At 35.9% G+C, this 26,456-nt stretch overlaps 2 protein-coding genes across 6 annotated transcripts in view; both read left to right on the top strand.

Annotated features, from left to right (window-relative positions):
- The window catches only part of SGK2 (serum/glucocorticoid regulated kinase 2), a 40,138-nt gene extending 38,715 nt beyond the window's left edge, over positions 1-1,423 (top strand). For all 4 annotated transcript variants that reach the window (XM_014058434.2, XM_087720353.1, XM_014058436.2 and 1 more), the window contains one exon: positions 229-1,423. In XM_014058434.2, coding sequence (XP_013913909.2) covers positions 229-381 — 153 coding nt within the window. In that variant the 3' untranslated portion in view covers positions 382-1,423. The remainder of the gene's footprint in view (positions 1-228) is intronic.
- Positions 1,424-5,995: 4,572 nt separating this feature from the next.
- IFT52 (intraflagellar transport 52) lies at positions 5,996-24,353 on the top strand. Of its 2 annotated transcripts, XM_087720355.1 has the most exons (15): positions 6,024-6,121; positions 6,709-6,825; positions 11,671-11,795; positions 11,963-12,050; positions 12,469-12,598; positions 13,634-13,709; positions 13,817-13,888; positions 14,042-14,168; positions 15,711-15,797; positions 16,284-16,352; positions 19,977-20,131; positions 21,040-21,127; positions 21,538-21,646; positions 23,465-23,610; positions 24,109-24,353. In XM_087720355.1, exons 3-15 carry the CDS (start codon positions 11,677-11,679, stop codon positions 24,154-24,156), a joined length of 1,314 nt encoding a protein of 437 aa, XP_087576481.1. In that variant the 5' UTR covers positions 6,024-6,121; positions 6,709-6,825; positions 11,671-11,676; the 3' UTR covers positions 24,157-24,353. The 2 variants fall into 2 exon arrangements, with proteins under 2 accessions (XP_087576480.1, XP_087576481.1); XM_087720354.1 differs by lacking the exon at positions 6,709-6,825 and having other exon boundaries at positions 5,996-6,121.
- Positions 24,354-26,456: the final 2,103 nt, after the last annotated feature.

The raw sequence follows: 26,456 nt of genomic DNA on the forward strand, positions 1-26,456 counted from the left end.
TGACTTGAAGGTGCTTGATGTGAAAAGAAAAAAAGTAACATAACCTAACATAAACTCAATTCAGTATAAGGGAGAACAGCAAGTCAAAGTTGAACGGACTAGTAGAATTCAGCATAATCCCAAAACATGTGCTATGTTTGTCGCCTTTTACACCCTCTGGTTTAAGACTGACTATTTACTTTATTGTTGCTATTGCCTGAAACTTAAAAAATATTGTTCTTTTTTAAGGCTGGGCCAGCTGATCTACAACATTTTGACCCAGAATTCACTCAGGAAACTGTTCCCAATTCCCTCATTCAAACTCCTGATTTAGCTACCAGCAGTTCCAGTGCAACAAATGCTTTCCTGGGTTTTTCTTATGCACCAAATGATGACGATTAAAGCATCTCATGTAAACAAGACTTGTGAAATCCAGGTTTAGCTCATTATTTAAATAAGAGGAAGACGTCATATCTCTAATTTCTAACTGGAAAAGAACCAACTTTGCAACTTTGACATACAGAGACTTACAATGTGAATGTTCCTCTTCCTGAACATTGCCAATCACGGTAATTAAAATAATTTTATTTATAGAGACATGAACAAATTTATTGATACATCCTTTTACCAAATGGATGAGAGCCTAAAAGAATGCAAGATGCTTAAAAAAGATTTATTGTATTCTAAATAACTAATTATTTTGTATTCACTTGTTTTAAGTTGGGGGCACTACCAATTCAAACTAGTTGAATTTTCTTGCAACATTATTCTAGATTTTATGGTTCAAGCATTTTTGATTGCAATTTGCTTTTCATTGTGTATGCTCTTGAATAACTCTTTTGAGTTAGTCAGAATAGCTGTAACTACCTCTCCTTGACTCCAATCCTCATAGCTAGTCCTTCTACTTGTATGAAATTAGCATGGCATTTGTATTCATTCTTCTCAAATCATTTGACACCTCCAGGCTTTTTGTCGGGTTTCAGGTATTTTTAGTTTTGAATGCACTGCAACAAAATGTAATCGGTGGAAACAGCAAGCCATCCCATTATACAGTCTACTGGATTCCAAGTCTTGTTGTTTTAGCCTGGAAATATTCCAGTGATCTCTGTTTATATATATATATTTAATAATCTTGCTTAGTTGTTTCTGTTTATTTGAAAATTAAACTCTGATAATAACTACCTCTTAACAGCACAGATCCAAAAGAAGTCAATGGATTTATTTTTAAGAACCATAAAGAAAAACAAACTGCCTAAACAAATCTGTTAAGCCCAAAATTGTATTAATGAATATGTAAAAATAAAGTCTCCATGTAGAATTTTATGGACACAATATATAATTTTTTTGGCAACAATATGTAAATTGTTTCAAACACCAGGCAAAGTTGACGTTGTGATTTTTATGAATAAAAAAGGGAATGTTACAATGTTGTTATGCCAGTAGACTATGTAGTCTCATTTTTTAAAAAAGATTTAGAACAAACGATCTATGCCATGTTTTTTTTCCAGTCACTCTGTATGTACCACGTTAAATAATTTTGAGTTATGCATTCCTCTTTCATCGTTTATAAAGTGAATAGCTATTCACACAAAACATAACTACTTGCCTAGCCAAGATCTTTAAGAAAATAACATATACCTACTATCTGTATAAACTTTTTAAAGCTGCAGTCTACTCCATAAGTTCCTTGGAGAGCAAGTAGTGAGGATTTTTTTAGACTGAAGTCTGTTCAAAAACTCACACTGACTGGATTCAGACCTTAGAGTTTAGAAATCACTGTGATTAGATTCAATTGTCAAATATAGCCATTCAAATTCTGTTTTAGTGAAAAGAATGGACCAAACCTCTGTGTGTGTGTGTGAGAAAGAGAGAGAGGGAGGGAAGGAGAATATGACTATGAAAGGGAATAATAAAAGAGGAGATGCATTTAAAAAAAAATGAAATGCAGAAGGTGAAGATAATCTAATACACAAGCCATCTGCTGGGTATGACACGGTCATTCTTCCATTAGTGTATTTGATTAACACATAGAGAAATGCCTCCCCCTTTTCCTTTTTCTTTGTCATCAAGGCAGTGACAGAAGCGCCAGATTGATTCACATGATAGTCTCTGCTGAATTCTGTGTTTTATTGCTATATTATAACAGCAGAGTATCTTCCTACTGCCATTTATTTATTCTAATAAAATGTTTAAGACATAATAAAAAGTATAATATATTTGATATATATAGGTAATGTTTGTCTAATTTATTTGTAGACAGAATGATGAAACAATCACTTATTCAGTGACCGTTCAAACTTGTGACATCACTGAACAAGTAGAAATGACCTGACCTTGTGGTTATGGATGTAGTCATATAATCACGATCTGCAACTTTCCCTGTGAATTTCCCACAAACAAAGGCAATGGAGAAACCTGCAGGAAATCATAGTTTTGAGGTCCTTGCTTAACATTTGTGTTGTCCTCATTTAACAATGGCAACTGGAACTGACATCACCAGGTAATGCAGTAATGTGGTTTTTAACATATGAGCATGTTGCTTAATGTAGGAGTTTCCAGTTCTAGTTAGCATCATTATACCAGGATCACCTGCATGCCCATTTTAAAATATACCTAAGGGAAACAACAGAAAATTCCCAACAGAAACTTTTCTGCCTTGACATCTGTGTCTTATCATAGTGGGATTTTATAGTTTATAACAGTGTTTTTCAACCTTTTTGTGCAAAGGCACACTTTTTTCATGAAAAAAAATCACGAGGCACACCACCATTAGAAAATGTTTTAAAAAAATTTAACTCTGTGCCTATATTGACTATATATAAAGTGTTTTTCCCACGGCACACCTTACACTATGTCACGGCACACTAGTGTGCCGCGGCACAGTGGTTGAAAAACACTGGTTTATAAGCCTTCACCAATCCATCAGGTCAAGATTTGTTCTTCTATGAGGTACTAATTAGGAAAGGTTGACAATGATTTAGACTATACATATTGGCTAGAATTCAAGTGAAGACTCTTGCGGGGTCCTTGGACTGCAAGGAGATCAAATCAGTGGATCCTAAAGGAAATCAACCCTGACTCTTCTTTGAAAGGACAAATGCTGAAGATGAACCCCAATATTTTGGCCACTAAATGAGAACTGATGACTCATTGGAAAAGACTCTGAGTTGGGAAAGATTGAAGGCAAAAAGAGAAGGGGATGGCAGAGGATGAGATGGTTAGATAGTGTCATTGATGGCACTGAACATGAATTTGGGTGAAGTCCAGGAGATAGTAAAGAACAGGGAAGCCTGGTGTGCTCTGGTCCATGGAGTCACAAAGAGTTGAACCAGAGGTGGTATTCAGCAGGTCCTGAAGAACCGGTAGCGGACATTTTGAGTAGTTCGGAGAACCAGTAAATACCACCTCTGACCGCCCTGCCCCCATCTATTCTCTGCCTCCTGAGTCCCAGCTGATTGGGAGGGAATGGAGATTTTACAGTATCCTTCCCCTGCAACGCCCATCAAGAACCAGTAGTAAAAAAACAATTGACTCCTACTACTGAGTTGAACATGACCTAATGACTGAACAAGAATTCAAGAATCAGATCAATTTAATTGGAATCTCTTTAAGATCTAACAAAGGTAAATGCTGTATTTAAATGTACTATTTACTATTTATCATCCACAAGAGTAAAAGTTGGAAAATAATCAAATTTGTGCTCATAATTTGAAGTAAAAGACCATGACACACTGGTAAATAATTTGCTTACTAAACAGATCAGAAGCAAGGTATTCACTGACATGCTATCAACCATGGTTTATAAACTTTAGTACGTGTTTTTTTTACTACATGCTACATCCATACAAACCACATTTAACTGTGTCTTCAGATATGTAGGAATATTTCTATATCCATTACTATGGCGGTCAATATTTACACACATATATACACCTATAAAGGACCATATGATTCTTGACATTTAATATGATTGATAAAATTTGAATGATCATTAAGAGAATAAAGATTTCTTGTAGATCATATTGCTACATGGCTTTGTACAAGTGGACAGCAACACTTGTGGTTCTATGTTGTGGAAAACGTAGATTAACAGAGCACCACACATGTGATAACTATTCAACAATTTTTGGGTCCCAACTTTACAAAAATGAACCCTAAAAAATGGAAAATCAAATATTTTTATAAAGGTCAAGGGCTACAGGGTAGGGAATCCTAGGGAAAACTAGATCTTATATGTATATGGAGCATATTTTAGGAGCTGGAACAGTGCTGGGAAGACCTTTATTCCAAAGATGGAATGCTGAGGTAATCAGGCAAGTGACTCTGATTGAGGATTGAATTTGTGGTTTTTTACCTTGTTATATTTTCTTTATTAGAGCTGCCATCAGGCTGTCTTGTGAGCTGGTTTCTAGGCTTTGGTTTAAATGGGATTGCAGGGGATTTTGTCCAGGGGCAAGGAGAGTCAATTTGGGTCTGATGGGATTAGGCAAAATAGGAGCTGGGTTTAGCCCCATCATACCTGCAAGACAGAGAGGGAATGACTGCAACCTTCATTTTGTTTATGAAACACTTTTCTAATAATTCTCATGTATTTTTTATTATATATATATACATTTTAAAGATACATATAAGCCTTGAGTTATGATGGCAATTGGGACTGAAATTTCCATCAATAAGTGATGCAGTCATAATGGCAGATGACTGCATCGCTAAGTAATGGCAATCACTGCAGTCCCCATGCCATTGCTAAGTGAGGATCATGGATCATTAAGCAAGCATTTCATTGCAACTTCCTGAAAGGGTTCCAAAAACCAAAGTCAATGGGGAAGTTGGCAGGTAGTTACAAGTCCCAGGTGACTTGCAAGCGAGCTGGCAGACAGATGTGGCTACTGCCAACTAGGTGGAAGAGGGTGCCAGCAGGCAAGTGGAGTGTGAGCATAGCAGGATTTGAGGTGGCTACTGCTGGGTGGGAGAGGGTATATGTGGGTTGTTCTTTTCAGTGATCACTGAAATCAGTATTTTTCTGACCAGTTCAGATTAGATTTGTTTTGAAAACAGCCACTGAAATGACTTGCAATTCTGTAACTTGACCTGAAAACCTTGGTTCACACATTAAACTATAATGAGATTATTCCTTAGTGCAAAATACTTACAGTTCCCACCATACACAAATCACCATACACAAACCATCCTTAATGTTGGTTTGAATGAAACCAATTCATTCAACTAATGTTAGTTATGTGAATGAAGCCAATTGTGGTTTAGTCAAATCATGGTTAAGCAACCTATACATTTATATACATCCACTTTAAGGGAGCAAAATGATACAGAAAAGGATTGCTACCATTCAATAGTTGCTTGATTTTTTTGCAGCCACAATTCAGTGTAGAGCACCAGTTTGGTCTAGTGGTTAAGGCACCAGATCTGGAAACTATAAATGTTAGTTCTGGCCTTAGGCATAAAAGCTGGCTGGGTGACTTTGAGTCAGTTACTTTCTCTCTCTCCCTAACCCAACACACGAGGTTGTTGTTGTGGGGAAAATAGGAGGAAGAAGGAATATTAAATATGTTCTCCCCTGGAATTACTTGTAAAATAATAATTTATTTATATAAATAAATATGGATTGATAGAATGCCAGAATCAGGCCAATACAGTGTTTTACGTCTCTTGTTATGGAGCATTTTTCTTAGAAAGCGTAAAGAGCTATAGATTTGCAAGCAAATAAGCCAGGAGGATTAATAGAAATTCTAAATTGTAATTAATATTCTTAATTGCTGCTTGTTCGCGCTAAAGGCGGGGACAGAGAAAACATTTCTCCCCTCCTCTCGCGATGGTAGAATCTCACAAGCTCCCCCTATTTCCAAGAGTGGAGGATTCCGCCGGGGAAGCCCTCCCCTCTGCAGCAGTTCCAAGTCTGCAAGTCTCTTAACATTCCTGGATCAGATGTCATCAAACCTCTCACTTTTTGTCCCTCCCTCCGACCCCTCCGGAGGTTTACAGCTAAGGCGCGTTCTGCGCACGCGCAGGAAGAGAATCGCGTTGCTAGGGTGGAGTGGCCCTTAGTTACCGCGTGTTGCCGCCGCCGCTGCCACCGAGGTTTCCTAATCGAGGAACCGAGAAAAACATGGTGGCGACTCCGCAGGTAAATGGATTTCCTGGGGAGGGAAAGGACGAGTTAATAATACGGGGGAGACTCCACTATAAAAACGCTCGTTTGCCGTCCTTGCATCTGTGGTCCATTGACATGGAGGAAAACCGGGCTGGCCTTGAGATACGTACAAGCCCCTCGAGCCGGAGACTCAAACGTCCCTTTTTGGGGGTTATTGGAAGATGGTTTTTGCAATGCTTGCGCTACCTGAAAGAGGAGGGTCTCCTATTTTTATTCCTTAATTTCTCCTAGTCCCAACCGTTGCATAAGTATTAAAGCAGGGGTCCCCGAACTTGACAACTTTACGACTTGTGGATTTCAACTCCCAGAATTCTCCCTTCTGGGAATTGAAGTCCACAAGTCGTAAAGTTGCCAAATTTGAAGACCTCTTTATTAAAGTGTGGCTGAGGAACTATCGGCTCCTCCAACTGTTTGCTGCTGGGATCGGACCAGCATCGCCAAGGATGCTGGGAACGGTAGTTTAGCAACTTTTGGAAAACAAGAGATTCCTGAATTCAACAGATGCAAAGAGCCGCCTCTTCCTGCCTGGAAAAAAAAAGGAAATATTTTTTTTTCATCAGTCCCTTGATGGAGAATATGTGGCAACAGTTCCTTAGCAAGGAGCCTCGTTTCTAACATCAGGTTGATGAACAAAAAACCTCATCCAAGAGTCCTTGGACAATTCATTTCTGTAGAAGGTAGGCATGCTGAGTGTGTCTCTAATCCCGTTTTAGAAAACAAATGTTTCTACTAATACCAACAAATTTGTATCCTTATTACTATTCCCCTTCACAACATAGGGATATACCAACAGAGAACATGATAATTTCCCTTTTTGTGTGGACATATAGTCATAATTTTTTTAATATAGAACAGTAGTTTTTTACTACTGTTGAAGATGGTATTTTTTAACGATGGTTTGTTGCAGAATATACACTTATAATGGGTAGGATTTTACCCCATGTTAATGTAGAAGCAAAGGGACCCATTGTGGTTTAGCATTACCTGTAGAATTACCAGATTTCTGAACAGGTTAAATTGTTCACATTGTGAACAATTGTTAAATTGACAATTAGAAAGGGGTAAAGGAGGATACACTATTTAACTTTCTTGGCATCGGAGACAGAAAAAAGTCATTGGTCTATACCAGTGGTCCCCAACCTTTTTATCGCCGCGGACCAGTCAGCCTTTGATAATTTTACCGTGGCCCGCTGAGCGTGTCGATGACCAGCGCTAGTAGCGTAGCCTTGCGCAGGCGCAGTTCAGTGTGGCTAGCGTAGATAGCGTAGCACAAACCGCGCCTACGCAAGGCTACGCTACTAGCGCTGTCTACGCTAGCCCTACGTAGCTGCGCAGGCGCTCTTAGTTTTTTTCCAGGAATCGGCCGGCCGCTGCAGCGATCATGGCCCCCGGCCGCTGTGCGGCCCGGTGCCAGGTACTCCGCGGACCGGGGGTTGGGGATCACTGGTCTATACGAATATGAAATTATTTTTTCTAGCATCAGAAAGACTGGCTTTTGAATGTCAAGAAGGTGCTAGAATAGGTTAGGAGAAAATGGTTGGTGTGTAACTGATTAAAGTTGGGTCAATTTCAGTGAGAACTTGTTACGTTGCAGTGACTAACCTGTATTATAAGACACATCTTTTTTCCTCTAAAAAGAGGCTGAAAATCTGGGTGCGTCTTTTTCCTCTAAAAAGAGGCTGAAAATCTGGGTGCGTCTTATACACAGAATACAGCATTTTTTGCCCCCTGAAGCCCTGCCTCTTCACCAAAATGGCCATTCATAGCCTTTTGTAGACTTTCACAGAGCTTCCGGGGGCTGGGCAGGGCAGAAATGAGCAAAAAATGGGCTGTTTTTTGTCCGTCCCCCCCCCCCCCCCAGCAGCACTCTATAAGCTTCCGTAAGGCTATGCATGCATTTTTTTGACACAAAACGGCCCATTTTTGTGAAAAATGGGCCATTTTTTGCTCTCCCCCCCCTTGCCCCCAGGAGCACTCTGCAAGCCCCCGCAAGGCTATTCATGCCTTTTATTTGAAAAAAGAAGCCCCGTTTTGGGGAGGTTTGCAGAGTGAAAAACCTCCCCCCCCTTTGGAAAGCTGTTTCGTTAGAGTGATTGATGAGTTTTAGGTGCTACAGGTTGTCGGCGATTTTCTTCTCCAGCACATGGATAAATACACCTGGAAACATCTACCTACCTACCTACTCTCTCTCTGCCCCTACCTACCTACTGTATTTATCTCTCTCTTTCTCCCTCTATCTACCTATATACCTACCTACCTACTCACTCTCTCTCTCTCCCTACCTATCTACTGTATTTATCTCTCTCTATTTTTCTCTCTCTATCCCTCTACCTACCAACTTACCTACTCTCTCTCCCTACTTATATACTGTATTTTTCTCTCTCTCTCTATCCCTCTACCTACCTATCTACACTCTCTCTATTTACCTACTGTATTTCTGTCTCTCTCTAGTTCTCTCTCTCTATCCCTTTATCTACCAACCTACCTAATCTCTCTTTCCCTAGCTACCTACCTACTGTATTTCTATCTATCTCTATTTCTCTTTCTCTATCCCCCTCTCTCTCGCTCTCTTTTTATCCCTTTATCTACCTAACTACCTAACTAAACTCTCTCTCTCTCTCCCTACCTACCTACTGTATTTCTCTCCCTCTATCTACCTACCTACTTTTTAAAAAAAAATTGCCTCTTCAAAACCTGGGTGCGTCTTATACCCTGGGTGCGTCTTATACTCTGAAAAATATGGTTGTTGTTGTTGTTTTTTTAGGGAAGATTGTGCTGCAAAGAAAAGCTGCTCAGGAAGAGATAGTTTGTACAATAGATTCCAGAAAAGTCAAACAATATTTACTTCTTTGAATTAAAGGCTGGTTCAGACTTAATTAGGGCTATCCTAAAAAAGATGCTGTGTCCTAATGTTTCTTCCTTTTAGAATAGCCCTAATTATGTCTGAACCAGTCTTTAATTCTGTTCCTCAAGGACAGGCATAGATTGATCAATATAATTCCTTCTATTTTTCTAGCTGCAAATGCAGCTACATTGTGGAGTCGTATAGTAATACAATTCATGGTTTTTCACCAAGAATTGTAATCCAGAAAAGATGCTGAGAATTACATAAAAGAGCATACTATTTTCTTTCCTGCAGCTATAATTATCAGAATCTCTTTAAATTTTTTGAAATTGTTTTGTAAATATGCCCTCTATGTACTACTAGTATATATTTGTCCTTGAAGATAATTTTATAACAGTTGTCTATGACTAAATTAATATTTGTTCATTACTTGGTGGAAAAAATGTCTGAAAAAAAATAATATTTAAAGATTTTTTTTCATTATTTGCTTAAAAGGAATTTGGGAGATCCTTTTTTTGCTTTAAACAGAGGAATTATGAATTCTTCATTTCCTGTAAATTATATAGGAATAGGATTTTTTTAAATTAACAAACGTAAAATACACACACACAAAACTTAGACAATTTTTTACCTGGATTAATAGGTGTGGCTTGTAACAGGAATAAGATTATTGGTAAAATATCCATTTTAATTGTCGCTATACGTCCCATGAGTGATAGCTGAATATTTTTCCAATTTTTTAAATCTTTCTTTATTTGTATCACTAATTTATTATAATTATCGTCTTTAATTGTGGAACATTTTGCCGACACCCAGATCTCAAGTATTTCATTTTCTTAGTTATTTGCATTCTGGTTGCTACTTCCAGTTCCTCTTCTTGCTTTTTTGTTATGTTCTTGGTAATCATTTTTGTTTGGTCTTTATTGATCTATTTAGTCCTGCCACTTTGCCATATTCTTCTAATTTTTGAATTAATTTCAGGCTGGATTTTTCACACCTCTCTTTCTGTCCTCACCCAACAGGAAAAATTTCAATGGGCAATGAGGATGTATTTCAAATTGAATCCCTAGCATTGGAATTTTGGATATCTTAATTCCCAACCTGCCATTTTTACATCATATGCATACTTGTTCCCTTAATAGCAGGACTTTGAGAGTTTATTATGTAAATATAGTGTTTTTAGGGAGAAAGTATAATTGAAAACATTATGAATGGTAATTACTATTACAGAGGTGGTATTCAGCCAGTTCTCTCTGGTTCGGGCGAAGCTCTCCCAACTACCCTGACATAATGAGCGAGCACTGTGCATGCGCATAAGGTGGTGTGCATATGGAGACGCAGCATGTGCGCTCTCATTTGCGAACTGGTAGGGAAGGTAAGTGAATCCCACCGCTGGACTATTAGATGAATTTTCACTTTCATAATTTCATTTATTATTTGTTTGTTGAATTTATATGACTCCTCATCTCAAGAAAGTGACTCTGGGCACCTAATAATATTGTTTTTAGAATTGCTATAAACAAGATAAGAAATTTAATCTTATTTTTTTAAAATACTGTATTTCCCCAAAAATACGACAGGGTCTTATTTTCTTTTTACCTACAAAATATGGCTTGGGCTTTATTATGGGCGGAGGGTTTATTATTTTGGGGTTGCTGGGTGGCTGCTGTCTTGCGAGCGGGCTCCCAAAGAGCCAGGCACAGCCTCATGGACAAATGGCTGTGTTGCACTGTCGCAGTAGCGCAACACAACAGCCATGAAGCGACCACGCTCACGAGCAGCCACCCGGCAAACCCCATTTGCAGCCAGGTACAGAGCCATTCACTGACCTAGGGGTATCGCCAAGCGTACAACCTGCAGAGCATACAACCATAGAGCGTGCGTCCAGAGCGGCCACTGCCGAAAGACTCGGGTTGGAAGCCGTGGAAAAAGCTAGGCTGGGATGGCAGTGGCGTAGGTGCCCTGGCTCGGTAATGAGAGCTGGGCCATGCATCGTGAGGCTGGGAGGTGGGTGAGCGAGAGCGGAACAGCCGCCCGCGCAACCCCCCTCTCCAGCCATGCAGAGCGCCATTCACTGGCATTTAGAAGGCACCAAGCTGCGGGAGCCGGGCAGCGGCGAACAGGCGCTCATGCGGCTTGGCAATACCCCTAGGTCAGTGAATGGCGCTGTGCCCAGTTGCAAAGGAGGTTTGCTGGGTGGCTGCTCGTGAGCGTGTCGCTTCATGGCTGTCACAGCAGTGCAACACAACCATTCACCCATGAGGCTGTGCCCGGCTCTTTGGGAGCACGCTCGCAAGAGAGCAGCCCCCAGCAAGCCCCCTCTGGGCACAGCGCTGCTCACCAACCTAGCGGTATCCTGAAGGCGCCAAGCAATGAGATCACCTTTGCGTCCCCCCAGCTTCCCGCGGCTTGGCACCTTCGGGATACTGCTAGGTTGCTGAGTGGCACTCTGCCTGGCTGGAGGTGGGGGGGGGGGGGCTTATATGCAGTGGTGGTGTTATATTTTTGCCCACCAGAAAAATGTGGCATGGCTGTATTATGAGGACATGTCCTATTTTCGGGGAAACACGGTACTATACTGCATACTAAGCTAGAGACAATGTATATTAACTGATATTTATAACATTGATTTGCTGTTCCTTTGTTTATGTAATTGTACTTTTTTTAAATCTTTAAGATAATTATGGAGGGAGATCTTCGGAATATTATTATCTTCAATGCTTCCAAAAAAGAAATTTTTACTATGAACAGTGGTTATAGGATTTTACAAAAAAAACTTCGTAGTAACTGGAAGATACAGAGGTAGGTGGAATTCATTGTATTTTATGTCTTTTTTGAAATCTGTAATTTGTTCTGATCTATATCTGTTAAATTAATATACATGCCATAAAGTTTTCCTTAAAACATATTGCATTTCTTTTTTGCTTTTTTAAATGGTGGAATGAGATTTCTTGTTTACTTGTTCCTAGCTTAAAAGATGAAATCACTTCAGAGAAACTTTCAGGAGTAAAACTGTGGATTACTGCAGGACCCAGAGAAAAGTTTACAGCTGCTGAAGTATGTGCTAGCATTGAATACATTATCTGTTTATTGTCCAGAGGTTAATTATATCTTAAATATTGAGAAGAACTTAAATATTTATCATAAGATTTATATTTTGGTGAAGAAAAGGAAAGGTTCTCTGTGCACATTTTACTATGTACCAAGGAACAGATTGTTTATTAGCTTGTAAATTTCTATCATAAAATTATATGATTAATCTGATCATTTTCTTATTAAAAATAGATACAGATTTTAAATGGGAAATGAAAATTTGGAAATATTAAAAGGTATAAATATTACAAGTCATGTAGTATGACTGTCTTAATATTCAAGACTGTCTTAATATTCTTGTTGACTAAGAAAAAAGTATGAAACCATACTTTTTGTATTTATTGTATCAATAAGTTTTTTCTGCTTTTTTTTTCCTTCTCAGTTTGAAGTTCTGAAGAAATATCTAGAAAGTGGTGGGAATATGTTGGTGATGCTGGGAGAAGGTGGTGAATCTCGTTACGATACTAACATCAACTTCTTATTAGAAGAGTTCGGGATCATGGTCAATAATGGTAATAAATTACATGAAAAATTGCTACTTCTACAGTTTTCAAAATGTATCCAAACTCCTAGTTCAAAATAGAAAACAAATTATAACTCAATATCTATTTTGACATCTTTTATATTTTCACATATAGGCTAATAATAATTGTCTGAAAAAGAAAGGTAAATTTAGTTGTAGTTTTGACAAGGGTTTTTATTCCTAATATCTGTTGATTTTGGAAATAATCCTGTATAACAACATATAGCTATCTTTATGTGACTTTTTCATTGCATTGATTTTATATTATTTCAATTTATTGTCTGTTTTCTTTTATGTTGTGGTAAACCACTTAGAGAGACAACTGTATGATATACTGTGATGACTCTTCTTAATTGTACATATTTAGTTTTGTATATTAACTACAATTTAATGTTTTGGTTATTTTTTAATGATTTCTATAAGCTGTGAAGAATCTGACTTCAGGCAGTTAGATAAGTTTTAGGAATGAATGGATGAAACAGATATAGGAAGCAGTAAATAAATGTATTAAATAAATAATATTAAGTTTGCATCTGAATATGTCATATTTGTTATAGTTGCACTCCTAATAATTGGACAGTATGACTTTTAGTTAAACATATGTTGCTATACTGCCTTTGTTGCTACAGCTATTCCATTTGGTCTGTAACTTTCCTACATATTAAAATATCAGCAGTCTATTCCATTTGCCATATATACATAATATGCTCTAGCAGAATTCTAACAGAAGGCCCTTGGTTTATAGTGAATAGCATGCCAAGCTGCAGTGTGCTTGGAATAATAGCAGTGCCCAGAGCCTGGAGGCAATAAAAGACAGCTATCACAGTGGACCTACTAAAGAGTGTCCCTGTGCCACTGAACTGCTCTCATTTAGTTTAACTGTGCATTTATATTTTGCTAGGATTGTACATCCACCACTGACCATAGATTCATGATTTGAAATGGAATTAATTATGCCCATGAAATAGAATCTCTATCTTGAAGCAATGTACTTCAGTAACTATTTGTTTGTCTTTCTTTTAAGATTCTGTGGTGAGAAATGTGTATTATAAATATTTCCATCCTAAAGAAGCGTTGGTGTCTAATGGAGTTTTAAATCGGTAAGTCATTTACCTATTTAATAAATGGATAATAAATAATTTCAGGCAAATTTTATTTAAATCACTGTTGATTTAATCGCAGTTGATTTTGTATTTCTCTCAACAAGGGAAATCAGCAGAGCTGCAGGAAAAACCGTGACTGGGATAATAGATGAAGATACTGGTGGAAATGATTCACAGTAAGTATCCTGTATGCTACATTGTGCATGCCATTTTTTAAAAAGTGAGACCATTTCTTTAGGGAAGTATTGTTACAGTATATTGTATCTGGAAATGCACAATACTGCAGTGTTTTAAAATTGGCCATGACATTCTTTGCATCTTTTTTCTAGGGCTCTCACTTTTGTATATCCATTTGGTGCTACATTAAATGTGATGAAACCTGCAGTGGCTGTTCTGTCTACAGGCTCTGTCTGTTTTCCTCTTAATAGACCTATTTTGGCTTTTTATCCTTACAAGGTACGTTACTGAGTTACAACTTCTGTCCAACTTTAGTTCTTTATGATAACATATTTCCTCTGTATTTTGCCATTTGAAAATGCTGTGACATGGTTTCAAACAGAATGATATTAACAACTACTCTATTCCCTTGCCCCCACCTGGTTTAGCAATTGTTAGAAATAGATAGTGCTATCATTAAAACACTTTAAAGTTGTGGAGGAAATTCCTGCTAGACTGGAAGGAGGTGTTAAGAAAGAGCCAAGTTTAGAGTCTTTGCACTATAGAAAGCAGCATAGGTCTAATCAACCCCACAATCCATGAAGCCTTATCTTATCATTATCTAGGGAATGCAGTCAGTCATGTGAGATTCTTCTAACATAGAGGACTAGCAATAACAAAAGAATCACTTCATAAACGCATGGCCCAACATAGCAGAACAAACCAATCAGGACTAGATTTAGCAGTCTATCTGTATTTAAAAGACAAAGGCCACTTTTTTGAAGACAGCAAGTCCACATTTTGGACAGAGAGAACTGCTGGTTTGAAAGAGGAGTGAAAGGGGCCATTAATTTCAAAATTGAACAGCACACTCTCAACAGAGGAGGAGTGATATGACATCTTTCACCAGTCTACAACACAGTCCTCTCAGCAGTTCCAAGAAGGGTCTATACTCATTTGCATTACTCTGGTGACCCTAAGGACACAGATAAACCTTCAAGGGGCCTTAATGACTCTCTAAATGAATGCTAATGATGAACTGTCTGCAAGGAATATAAATCCTTCCATTCTCCACCATCCAATCAGAGCCAAAGAAGCTTCTTGGATGAGAAGTGAAAGGTCTTCAAAGAAAAAGAAAAAAGGCCAGTTGCTTCTTTAAAAAGCACCTTTGAAACAATCTGGATGACTGCGAACCTCCATAGATGCAATAACATTTTTATTTGAGACTGTTCAGAAATGGTTCTGATTACTTTTGCCTGACAAAAATACAGTATAGTGATTATAATTATTATTAAAATCTAGACCTAGGTCTCAAGGTCTCAATGTCATATATTTGCAGTTGACCAGGTTGTGTGTGTGTGTGTGTGTGTGTGTGTGTGTGTGTGAGAGAGAGAGAGATGTGCAGTGTTATACATTTGTGTGTGTTTAAATGAAGTGAGTGTTGGTGGATTTTGTTTAAACCAAATGTTCCTATTATAGGGCTTTATCTGTTGTCTATTTCTCAAATCAGTTAAAATGAACAAGAAAATATGGAACCTTTGTGTATACTGTTGATTTTTTTACTGGCTCAAGAAAAATAAACTTAAAAGTGGTGCCTTAAATCTTGATTAATCTTTGTTTGCCAACAAAATGATGTTAATTTAAAATAATATCACAATAACCAGAGCAATTGTTCAGATCTCTATGTTGATTAGTGGTTGTCTTCATTTTATCCCCTACATATTATAAAAAATATACTTCACTGTTAAAATGGAATCAACTTAATCTAAATAGCACGTTTTAGATTTTCCCTTAGATGATGATACTTCATATATGTACTGTTTTACGTTTATTATTTGATAGACTCAAGGTGGCAAATTAGCAGTATTGGGATCATGTCATATGTTCAGTGATCAATATTTGGAAAAAGAAGAAAATACCAAAATCATGGTGAGTCATTGTTTAATCTTATGTCTTTTCAAATGAAAGATTGGTAATTTTTTTCCCTGAAGCTCAGTGTAACACATCATATTTCAACCAATGCAGGTAGAAAGGTTTGCTGCTTTATCCCTTCCTTCAGATCTTTAGTTATTATGTGTTCATGCATGCAAGCATGGATTTATGAGACTTATATACTACTACAATCAAATATATTATATTCTTGGGTTGTTGGTTTTTTTATACACTGATGCTAAGCCAGCCATTGGGGAGAATACATTTAATGCTGATACAATATTTTTCAGGCAATTCAAGAATTTTTAAACACATAATACTGGATTGCTGGACCAAACACTAATTCACTAATACAATAAAAAGTTTTAAAGCCCATTAAAGGTAATCAAACTTTCACAGAGATAAAGAAAATGAAGGAATTGAATTGTGGGGCCAGGTTGTTTAAATGCTTTACAAATGTAACAAATTTCTATGGTTTCTTAGGAAGTACTTTTCCAGTGGCTTACAACAAATGACATTCACTTAAATCAGATAGATGCAGAAGATCCAGAAGTAAGTATATACTATATGTCTATATATTGATGTACAGAACCTTTATTGCACAAACCATGAGTTGTTATAAAATATTATAAAAATTAAACAAATTTATGAGGTATCATGTAATGGAAATGAGAGACCACTTTTGTCACAAACAGAAATAAATTTGAAGAAGCAAGATATAATTGTTTTCAGATAAATATTTGGAATTTAAAATTAGTTTAAAAAATTAGTGCAATATGTCATACTTACATGTGATTTTTCTTTTTAGTGTAATTCTAAGCCTTAAAGAAATTAAGGCTATAGATGTAACGAATAAATTTCAGGTAAAAATATAATTCCTACCGGTAAATTAAAGGAAGATATCAAAGGCTAATTAAAAAAAAAACATAATAGGTATAGGTGATCAGCTGGACAAATGCCTACATTTACCTCTAACCAAAATTATTTAAAATAAATTATCAGCAGAATCAAAAAGGAGGCTGTAAGGCTGTAAGAACTACTTAAAGGTATATTGAGGCATATTGTGCAGACCGTAGAACATCACTTAGCAACATTCTGTGAGACAGAACTGATAATAACAGCTGGAGGATTGAATGGAAATAACAACTCCTGCCGAGCTTTATCCTAGTAGAAGTAATACAAAACAACATGATTCAGCATGTGAAATGTTCCTCCACTGCAGAAGTACAATTTACCCTCAAGCTGAACATGTCAATATCGCCCCTCAGTAACATTGGTGGGAGCACATTAACTTTGATCAAAGAAAACCTCTCCTGAATGTAGGTTTGTTACTTGGTTGAAGTATTTTACTGGGGAGAATAGATGAGTAGATTTACTTGGAAACATAGACAAGATTGATAGGTCAATTTGTATGTTAAATCCAGAGGAGTCTATTTAAGAGTGGATAGTACTTATTCAGAGCCCTTGGGAAATCAAAGAATTTTAGTTTCTCATAAAATACCTGGTTCCAAAAAGAATTAAAGTTCTCAACCTGTTTTAGAGAAGCTAGACCAGTAGGAAAGAAGAATAACTGAAGCCGGTCAGAAAATGTCCAAGCCAATGCTTCAGTAATATGCCATTGAACTGATTTTACTGTATTAGATTAGATTAGTTGGGAAGGTGGTCCTTTGAAATTGGTTTGTTGTTGTTGTTAGTTACAAAGTTGTGTCTGACCCATCACGACCCCATGGACAGGCTTTCCTATCCTCTACCATCCTCTGGAATCCATTTAAGACTCCATCCAGCCACCTCATTCTCTGTCGTCCCATTCTTCTTTTGCCTTCAATCTTTCCAAGCATTAGGCTCTTCTCCAGTGAATCCTTCCTTGTATTGTACCCTTTTTGAGAAGAATGACCTCAATTGACCCATCTGAGCTCCAAAGAGAAATTCAGCATGGACCTTGTCCAGAAAAAACTTTGAGCACAACAGTTGCAAATTGAATTTCTTTGAAGAAAAAAAATTCCTTTGAAGAATTCCTGGGGGGGGGGGAGCAGATTTAAGGCTGATTTTGTGGATTTCAAGGTAAAGATAAAGGTTCCCCTTGCACATATGTGCTAGTCATTCCCGACTCTAGGGGGTGGTGCTCATCTCTGTTTCTAAGCCGAAGAGCCAATGCTGTCCGAAGGTCCTGTGGCCAACATGACTAAATGCCAAAGGCGCACAGAACACTGTTACCTTCCCACCAAAGGTAGTTCTTATTTTTCTACTTCCATTTTTACATACTTTCGAACTGCTAGGTTGGCAGAAGCATGTGCATTAAGGATAACATAATTGGCATGGGGCTTAGTGTTGCTTCAGTACTTGAATGACTTAACAAGTTCTATTGGATGATTATTTAATTACAAAAACCATAACTTTTGTTTTAAAATAGTTGATTTCAGACATTTGTCCTCAGCAAAAGTTGGCAACATATTGTTCATAGAGGTCATTTCTTTTCTGGTATAATTCTAAATCTTTAAAATATCGTTGCATCAATTTTCATACATTATGTGTTATTGATATCAGCCTCCCTTAATGTTTTAACAAAAGGCTTTGTAAGTAACTTTGGGGTCCTGATATATCTACAAATTTAAACAATTACAAAGCAAATCTGATGAGATTATACAATCAGGGCAAATTGTCAGAAGACTACTAGAGCATGAACTACTTGTGCAAAAAATACATTTTCTCTCAATAAGAATTCATCTAAACATGTTTAAATTAAAATGTGCCAAGAATCTTGTGGGGGTTATTCCATGTAAGTTTCTAAATGGAAGTATTATCTTGTATTTTGTCATTATTCTATGACATAATGATCTTTTTTTTTTTCTGACTCACCTTTAGCCATACCACAAAGGGCAAAAATATGCCTCAAAATGAAATGTTTAATCACATATATGTCCTTTCCTATTTTTTTTATACTTAAAATAGGACCACTACACAGGACATGTTTGATAATTTTAAAACTTTTACAACTGGGAGATTCATGGCACTCCTTATTGAAATGTTATAATTACAATGACCAAAGTTTCAATATTTTGTTATGATCTTTGAACTAATTTAGATTACATTGAAAATATATTGTCAGATTCATAAAAGTATTTGGCCTGATTAATAACTTGTCACAATTTAAATTAAAAGTTTTATTTAAGCAAAATATATGATTGTGCTTTATTTCAGTGTTCAACGCTCCCCTTTCACTACCACTGTTCCAAGTTGGATTTCACAACAAAAAATAAAATAATTTTACAATCAGTGTTAACATGAGTATATTCTGACCAAAGTATTTTGTTATTTAAAGCAGTTTGTTGTTCAAAAGTTTTGAATTATGAGATATATTTTCTTATAGTCCAAAGATGGAACAGATTGGTTTTGAATTCAGGTAGTCCTCAAATTACAATCATTTGTTTAGCAACCATTTGAAGGTACCCAGCACTGAAAAAAGTCACTTATAACCAGTCTTTCCACTTAGGACTGTTGCAGCATCCCCACAGTCATGTGATCAAAATTTGGGCGCTTGTCAACCAACATGTAGTTACAAAGGTTGCGTTGTCCCAGAGCTATGCAATTTGTCATTTATAACCTTCCCAGCTACCTTCCAACAACCATAATAAGTGGAGAATTTGGATTTACTTCATGACCCTGTGATTCAGTAAAGAACTGCAGGTGATTAAGATCCAAGAGCCAAGGTGGCGCAGTGGTTAAATGCAGCACTGCAGGCTACTGCTAGATCAGCAGTTCAGTGGTTCATATCTCACCGGCTCAGGGTTGACTCAGCCTTCCATCCTTCCGAGGTGGGTAAAATGAGGACCCAGATTGTTGGGGGCAATATGCTGACTCTCTGTAAACCGCTTAGAGAGGGCTGAAAGCCCTATGAAGCGGTATATAAGTCTACTGCTATTGCTATCCATGGGAAAAAATATTGTAGACTTGGGTGTCCTTTACTTAACAACTGTCTTGCTTAACAACAGAAATTCTGGTCCCAATTGTCCCTGTAAGTCTAAGATTACCTGCATACTGCTAAATTTAGCATCTTGACTAGAAATTAAAATAGACTTATTTTATATTTATATATCTTAATTGTATATTAGATATGTAAATATATTAACACCCAATTTTTAAAAAATACCAGCTGCTACTTTGCTTTATTTTTTCCAGATTTCTGATTATACAATGCTTCCTGATATAGCCACTTTGTCAGAACGTTTACGAGTTTGTCTGCAAGAGGGAGATGAGAATCCACGAGACTTTACAACACTGTTTGATATGTCTATTTACCAACTAGATACTACAGCACTTCCAAAAATTATTAAGTCAGCATCTGAGTGTTTTTGTTATTCTTACAATAGCTTATTTTTAAAAAATATAATAACAAATTGGATTTAAATATTGCATGCATTGGCATATAAATCTATAAATCTACAATGTATATATATAATTATGATCTATTTTGGGTAGGTGGCAATGATATATAAAAAACACTTAAGAAAGCAAATAAATAAGCCATTAATGGACTTCTATGTATGCACCAGAATGTTTTAAAGTTATAAGAGTTGAGCTACATCAACCCAGATCCAGAAAGAAGAGCAAATAGTAATGGGCTGTGGCCAGGAAAGTTTTTTTTCCTCTTCTGTGCAGAAAATTGTGTTTCCCAGTGGAATTGTGAGAAGAGTACTGGATTTATGGTGGTTGTTCTTGCTGTGCTACTTGTTGTGCTTATATCTATGTTTTTTCAGTGCAACAAGAAACACAGCAATCTCCTTTGTTTATACATCTGCCTAAGAATTAGTTGTACCTTTTTTTTAAACCAAAACTTCTCATTAGCCTGTTTCTTGATACCAGTTTTATTCTAAGAGTTATCATTTCTGGACTATGGCCTTAATATATAACATCCTTTTCCATATTGACCAATAGCACTTCATTGCTCAAGTTCTATATAACTTTCTATTTTTGCATCGGAATTTTTCGAATTTTAGATTTTGATGCAAAAATAGAATGCTTTCAATTGTATGGGTAAAAATATTAACATTATGTGAAGTCCACAAGGTTAAGTGGAATATAGTCCTAATCAGAGTTCTTTTAAAGTTGCCCCATGCAGTTTTGTAGAACTTACTTCCTAACAATTGTGTTTAGGAGTATACTTAATAATATTATATTCTGAATTAGCAATTTGATGTTTTACATTTATTATCAGATTATGTAATCTAGCTGTATTTTACAGGTCTTATGAACAGCTGAATGTGAAATATGAACCACTTCAGCTAATTCAGCCACAGTTTGAAACACCTTTACCTGCACTCCAGCCAGCAGTGAGTAACAGTGTCATTTGTTGTTGCTACAATAAAATAATTGTATAAAGAAAATAAGTATTTTCATTCTGGATATAAGATTTGATCCATTAGCAAAAAAATAGCCAGAATACATCAGTTAAATTAAGAGGTGAGTATTACAAAAGATGGATAGGAGGCACATTATAAGACACTGGAATACCCATAGTAAAGGTGAATCAAGTGTTTGAGGGAAAGGCTAAAATTTCAGATAAAGGCTAACAGAAATTGAGATTTTGAGTAGATTATAAATAATTACTAAATAATTACTTATTAATTACTTTCTTGTGGATATTAAAATGCTTTGATTAGTATCCTACACCAATATTCCTTTTTTAAAAAAATAAATAAGGACAAATCAGACATTTTTGTTTCATCTTTTTGCTTATTAGGTTTTTCCACCAGCTTTCAGAGAGTTGCCTCCTCCCAGCCTGGATTTGTTTGATTTGGATGAAACTTTTTCTTCTGAGAAAGCTCGTCTCGCCCAAATAACAAACAAGTGTGAGTAGTTCAAACATTTGTGGTGAGTTTGCTAAGTTAATTTGCAGAATGGTTGAGTACTTCAACAACTTGAATTCTCCACAATGAGCCATGATTTCAAACTAAGGTTCGGCAAATTTGCATCTATAATTTTCTGTTGTTTTCTCTAGAAGTGTTAATTTATAAATAGTGAATATAGAGTGTGGGAGGTGTTACACAAATATATCCAAATAACGATTTCTCCATGTATGGGTTTGTGGTAGAAGTAATTTTGACCGGTTATTTTAACTGTTTATTTTAGGGATTCTATATTTTAGGATTGGTATATTTGATACAAAAAGTCCATTTTGAAAATTTTGCAATTGTGGAAGAAAGCATGAGGAACAAAGCCATAAATTCTTGATCAGGAGAGGAGACTTTCCCACAAACTTAGACATAGAAATTCTGTTGTTTAGTTTTGGAGGAGGAGTGTCAAACTCATGTCATCACAGCAGCATCACGTGACGTATCAGGACTTCCCCCCCCTTTTCAAAAATGGGCATGGGCATGGCCAGCACGGGCTAGGAGAATGACAGCCCTGTTTTAGAGAGATCAGTTGGGTTGTTAGACCACTTTGGGTTTTTAAGATGTTCAGAAGTATTGTAGCTAGACTACCTATTCAAGATAAATGTGAAATATTGGCAGGTTGTACATCTGTTATTGTATTCAATTTGGCCTTTGGTTTAAAGTACCCTTTTTTAAATTTAGTCCTTAGTTTTAAATCTCTAGCAAAGTGATTTCTAATTCACATAATTTCTTAACATCTATCAAGACTTCTATTAAATCTTTAATGCATACATTTTAATTCATTTTTAAATGTAACTGTATCTGCACTATAATTCCCATGATTTTTTAAAATGGAATTATTTTGATAAACTAAATCTGGTTTTGATAGTAAATTATATTTGGTTATGAATTGCTTTTAAAATATGAAAATAAACTGGATTTATGAGACACTAAATGCCTAAATGACTATAGAATAGTGGGACAATATTTCTGTGATAATAGAAAAATCTGTATAATAAAGATAGATTATTGATATTCAGAGAAAACTCATATAAAGTTATAGAAATATATGATTAGTGTTATAAACAAAATAAATAACATTATCTAGTGCGTGTTAGAAACAGAGATCGTCTATTATATGTGGAATTGCCTATTATTACTTGCATGTAATGAATACAACTGAAGAAAATATATTTCATTATGGCATTCCATTAGATCCTCTGGTTTATTTTTCAATTGTACAAATTAATTTGTTCAGCAAACATAAGCAATGTTTCAAAAAATAGTTTTGTATGCAAAATATAAAAGATTGTTGATGTTGCTGTCAGTAAGATAATAGTTACAAAATATGTAATAATTTGTCATTATAGCAGAGTCTATAATTTATAAGAGAGTGGCTGAAAATAGATGAAATATATAATTATTTAAGCTTTATTGAATTTTATAAAACTTATTTCAGAATGCCTTTCTGCCAAAGTTCAATAGCAATTTCAGCTTGCCAATTATTTCTATTATTGCTTATAAGTAGGCCTTTTGCTCAAAGCAACAAATGTGTGAACATTGAATAAAATGACAGATAACACTTAATGTTGTACATGAACCAGTTGCTGTTAACTATCTCTTCCACATACAATTATGCCAATGTTTTTATCAATTATAAAAACAGATGTTTCAAATGACTTTCTTTATACTCTTTAGAAGATGAGGCATTATAAATTATTTACAGAAATAGATACCATGGCTCCATATAAAATTTGCATTTATTTATAGTAATACTTCTTTGTATTTTATTAGGTACTGAAGATGATCTGGAATTCTATGTCAGAAAATGTGGCGATATCCTAGGGGTAACAAATAAACTGCCAAAGGAACAGCAAGATGCCAAGCATATACTGGAGCATATTTTCTTTCAAGTGGTGGAGTTCAAGAAGCTAAATCAAGTAATTATTAAACATTTTCCTTCTAGCCATATATAATGGTTTTACAGGTGGTCCTCATTTAACGACTACTCTTCAGCAACCATTCAAACGTGATTGTGCTAAATATGTAGTAGTTATCACTAATCCTTGTACTTATGGCTGTCATGTCCCTGTGGTCACATGATCGCAATGTTGGCACCTGGCTTACAGTTATGACTTTAAAGCATCTCATGGTCATAGTAACCAACAATTCTGGTTACTCAGAATATTCTATGTACGTTGATTTATATGACATGGGAATATCCAGAATTTGAGGCAGTACAGTACAGGAAAAAAAAGTTAGGTAGTTGATAGGATGAACTGAGTTGCTGATGAAGTGCCTCTAAATATTCTTGTTTACTAAAGTCAATTTCGGATAATAAAAATATTTTCTAATGATACCTTTGAATTTTAAAAGCTAGGAATGGAGAGTCCATGATGATGTATAATGTACTTTAATATTTTTTTCTCTTCTGAAAGGAAAATGATATTGATACAAGTGAAGTTGGATTCCAGGGTGGTTTCTGAAAAATCCGAAGTATAAACCATGTGTCTTTTTTGGAAGAAGAGGAATCATAATTTATTGAACAAGCACATGACAAGTGACTGTTATCTGCCAATTTTCTATATATACACTATGTTGTAAATATGAAGATAATCTAAAATTTTGAATAAGAAACTGTATTAAGTGGCAGTAATTTTGATTTATATACATATATATATATATATATATATATATATATATATATATATATATATATATATATATATATATATATAAATATTGTATATTTAATGTGTTTTTTTAAATAAATCATTTGTACAATTTGAAATTCTTGTTTGATTAGTTTGTTCTCTAAAGATTTTTTGAGCAATTTAAATATGTATAATAGCTAGGGATATGTATAATAGTGATTAGTTATTGCAAGACATGAAACATAGATGGAATTCCATGAATTAGGAGGTCTTAAAGGCCTCTCTTCACGTACAGCGTCGGATGAGGAAGTCGGTTCAGCAATTCATGATCAGAAAGGCCTTTAAGTAGAGATACATAGCTGAATTAAAATTTGTGTCTTACGTGATGTTAAAAACGGATCAAAGATATTCTCATTTTGAGTTAGAATGTGAAGATCAGTTAAAATCTCAGGTTAACACAGTTTATGTGAAGTCAACTATCTAAGATGATATTTTTGTATTGTTGATAGAAAAATGTGCAATTGAGTTATACCAAGCTTTTTAAAAGCAGAAGAGTAAGCAATTAATGTGGCCAATTTCTCAGCACAACAGATAATATTAAAATTCAGCACTGACTTTGATAGTGGAAGTAACTGGTTTAATCTCAGAGGAAAGAAATAAAACTGATTTCCACGCATAATAAGCAGTGCTTTTGTGTTATTTGGTAACTTTATTTATTGGAACAAGATATAGTCTTTTAATTCCATTTATTCCTGCTCAGCCTTCTGTAACAACTTATTTCAAGGATTGGAAACTCATACTACTGACAGGTGGACAAGCAGGGGAAAAAACTTTGGACAAAGATCTGCATTCTGCTTCCTGCAAAAGTCAGGTTTTGGTTTAGATTTCCAGCAAGCATAAAGAACCCATTTCACTTTGTACACTGTAAACAAATCCTGTTTTGTCACTGTCATCTGGTGATCCATGTTGCTGAAAGTATAGGAAAAAAGAGGAACCTGTTATAACTGCCCTACTACTGGGCTAATCCAATTTAACAATTAGATCTTTGTGGATTTAAGAGTCTATTTTAATTCAATGGATTACAAGGTAAACATTGATGCCCCTTGTACTTTTATTTTTCTCTACATAGTAGCCCTTTCCGCCCATAAAGAACCTCATCTGAACTGCCTAATGGCCTAGAAACTCTGGAGTCTCAGAAAACATTTAGTTTGCTACCCCTTTAGCAGTAATTGAATTCATACAATGTGAATCATAATTTATTCATTAACCCACAATGAGATCTGTGTATTGTGCCAAGTATATATATGATCTGACTCAACATATTCCTTTAACTTAAAAGTCTTTTTGGATTGCTTGCTAATAATCAGGATGAAGTCAGTTCAGAGACTGAGAATTATTTGTTGCAATAAAATTGTTGCTCCAAAAGCCATAACTGAAATAAGCCCAGTTATAAATAGGAGCAGCTGTTATTCACAGCTGAGATTCCTGGATTTAGTTCTAGTGATTCCTAAGAGTGAAAGTAGGGACTAAATGTACTGGCATCTCAACCCAGTTTGGAATAGCAAAATATTCACATTTCAACCAACAATCCCAAGACCAACCCCCACAAGGACTTGACAACAGATTAATACTAATACATATGAAGTAATATTTCATCTGATTAAGACTGAAGCTATTTTTATAGCAATGTTTTCCATAGCTCATTGCTCATATTTCAGCTCTTCTCTTCAACTATAGTGGAAGACGACAGTGGTATGCACAGAGAATGGCAAAAAAGCTATATTGTATAGTTGATTTGCATTTTTCAATAAATCTAGCTTTCATTTCTAAATTTGGGTGTTCAGTTACTAAATTATTTGCTCTCATGCACAGATCCTTAAATGTAAAAGGATGAAGTCACTTTCACTTAATGTCTTTTTATCACATCTTATCCAAATAATAGTTTTTTTGGGGGGCTCACTTGTCAGCAGAAAGAACGGCAAGAAAAGCATCAGCTGACTTCATAGATCAGGTGGCATAGCAAAATGTGACCTTTCCAGAGATGGTGTATCTGTTTTTATACAACCCGGGGAGCCAGTATCTTCTAAGCTTGCTTCAAGTGACAGAGAATTATCCACAGTGGCTTGTATTCC

The sequence above is a fragment of the Thamnophis sirtalis genome, unplaced genomic scaffold (genome assembly GCF_051295495.1).
Source record: "Thamnophis sirtalis isolate CommonGarterSnake01/CBP01778 unplaced genomic scaffold, rThaSir2_p1.2 scaffold_7, whole genome shotgun sequence".
Taxonomy (NCBI): Eukaryota; Metazoa; Chordata; class Lepidosauria; order Squamata; family Natricidae; genus Thamnophis; species Thamnophis sirtalis.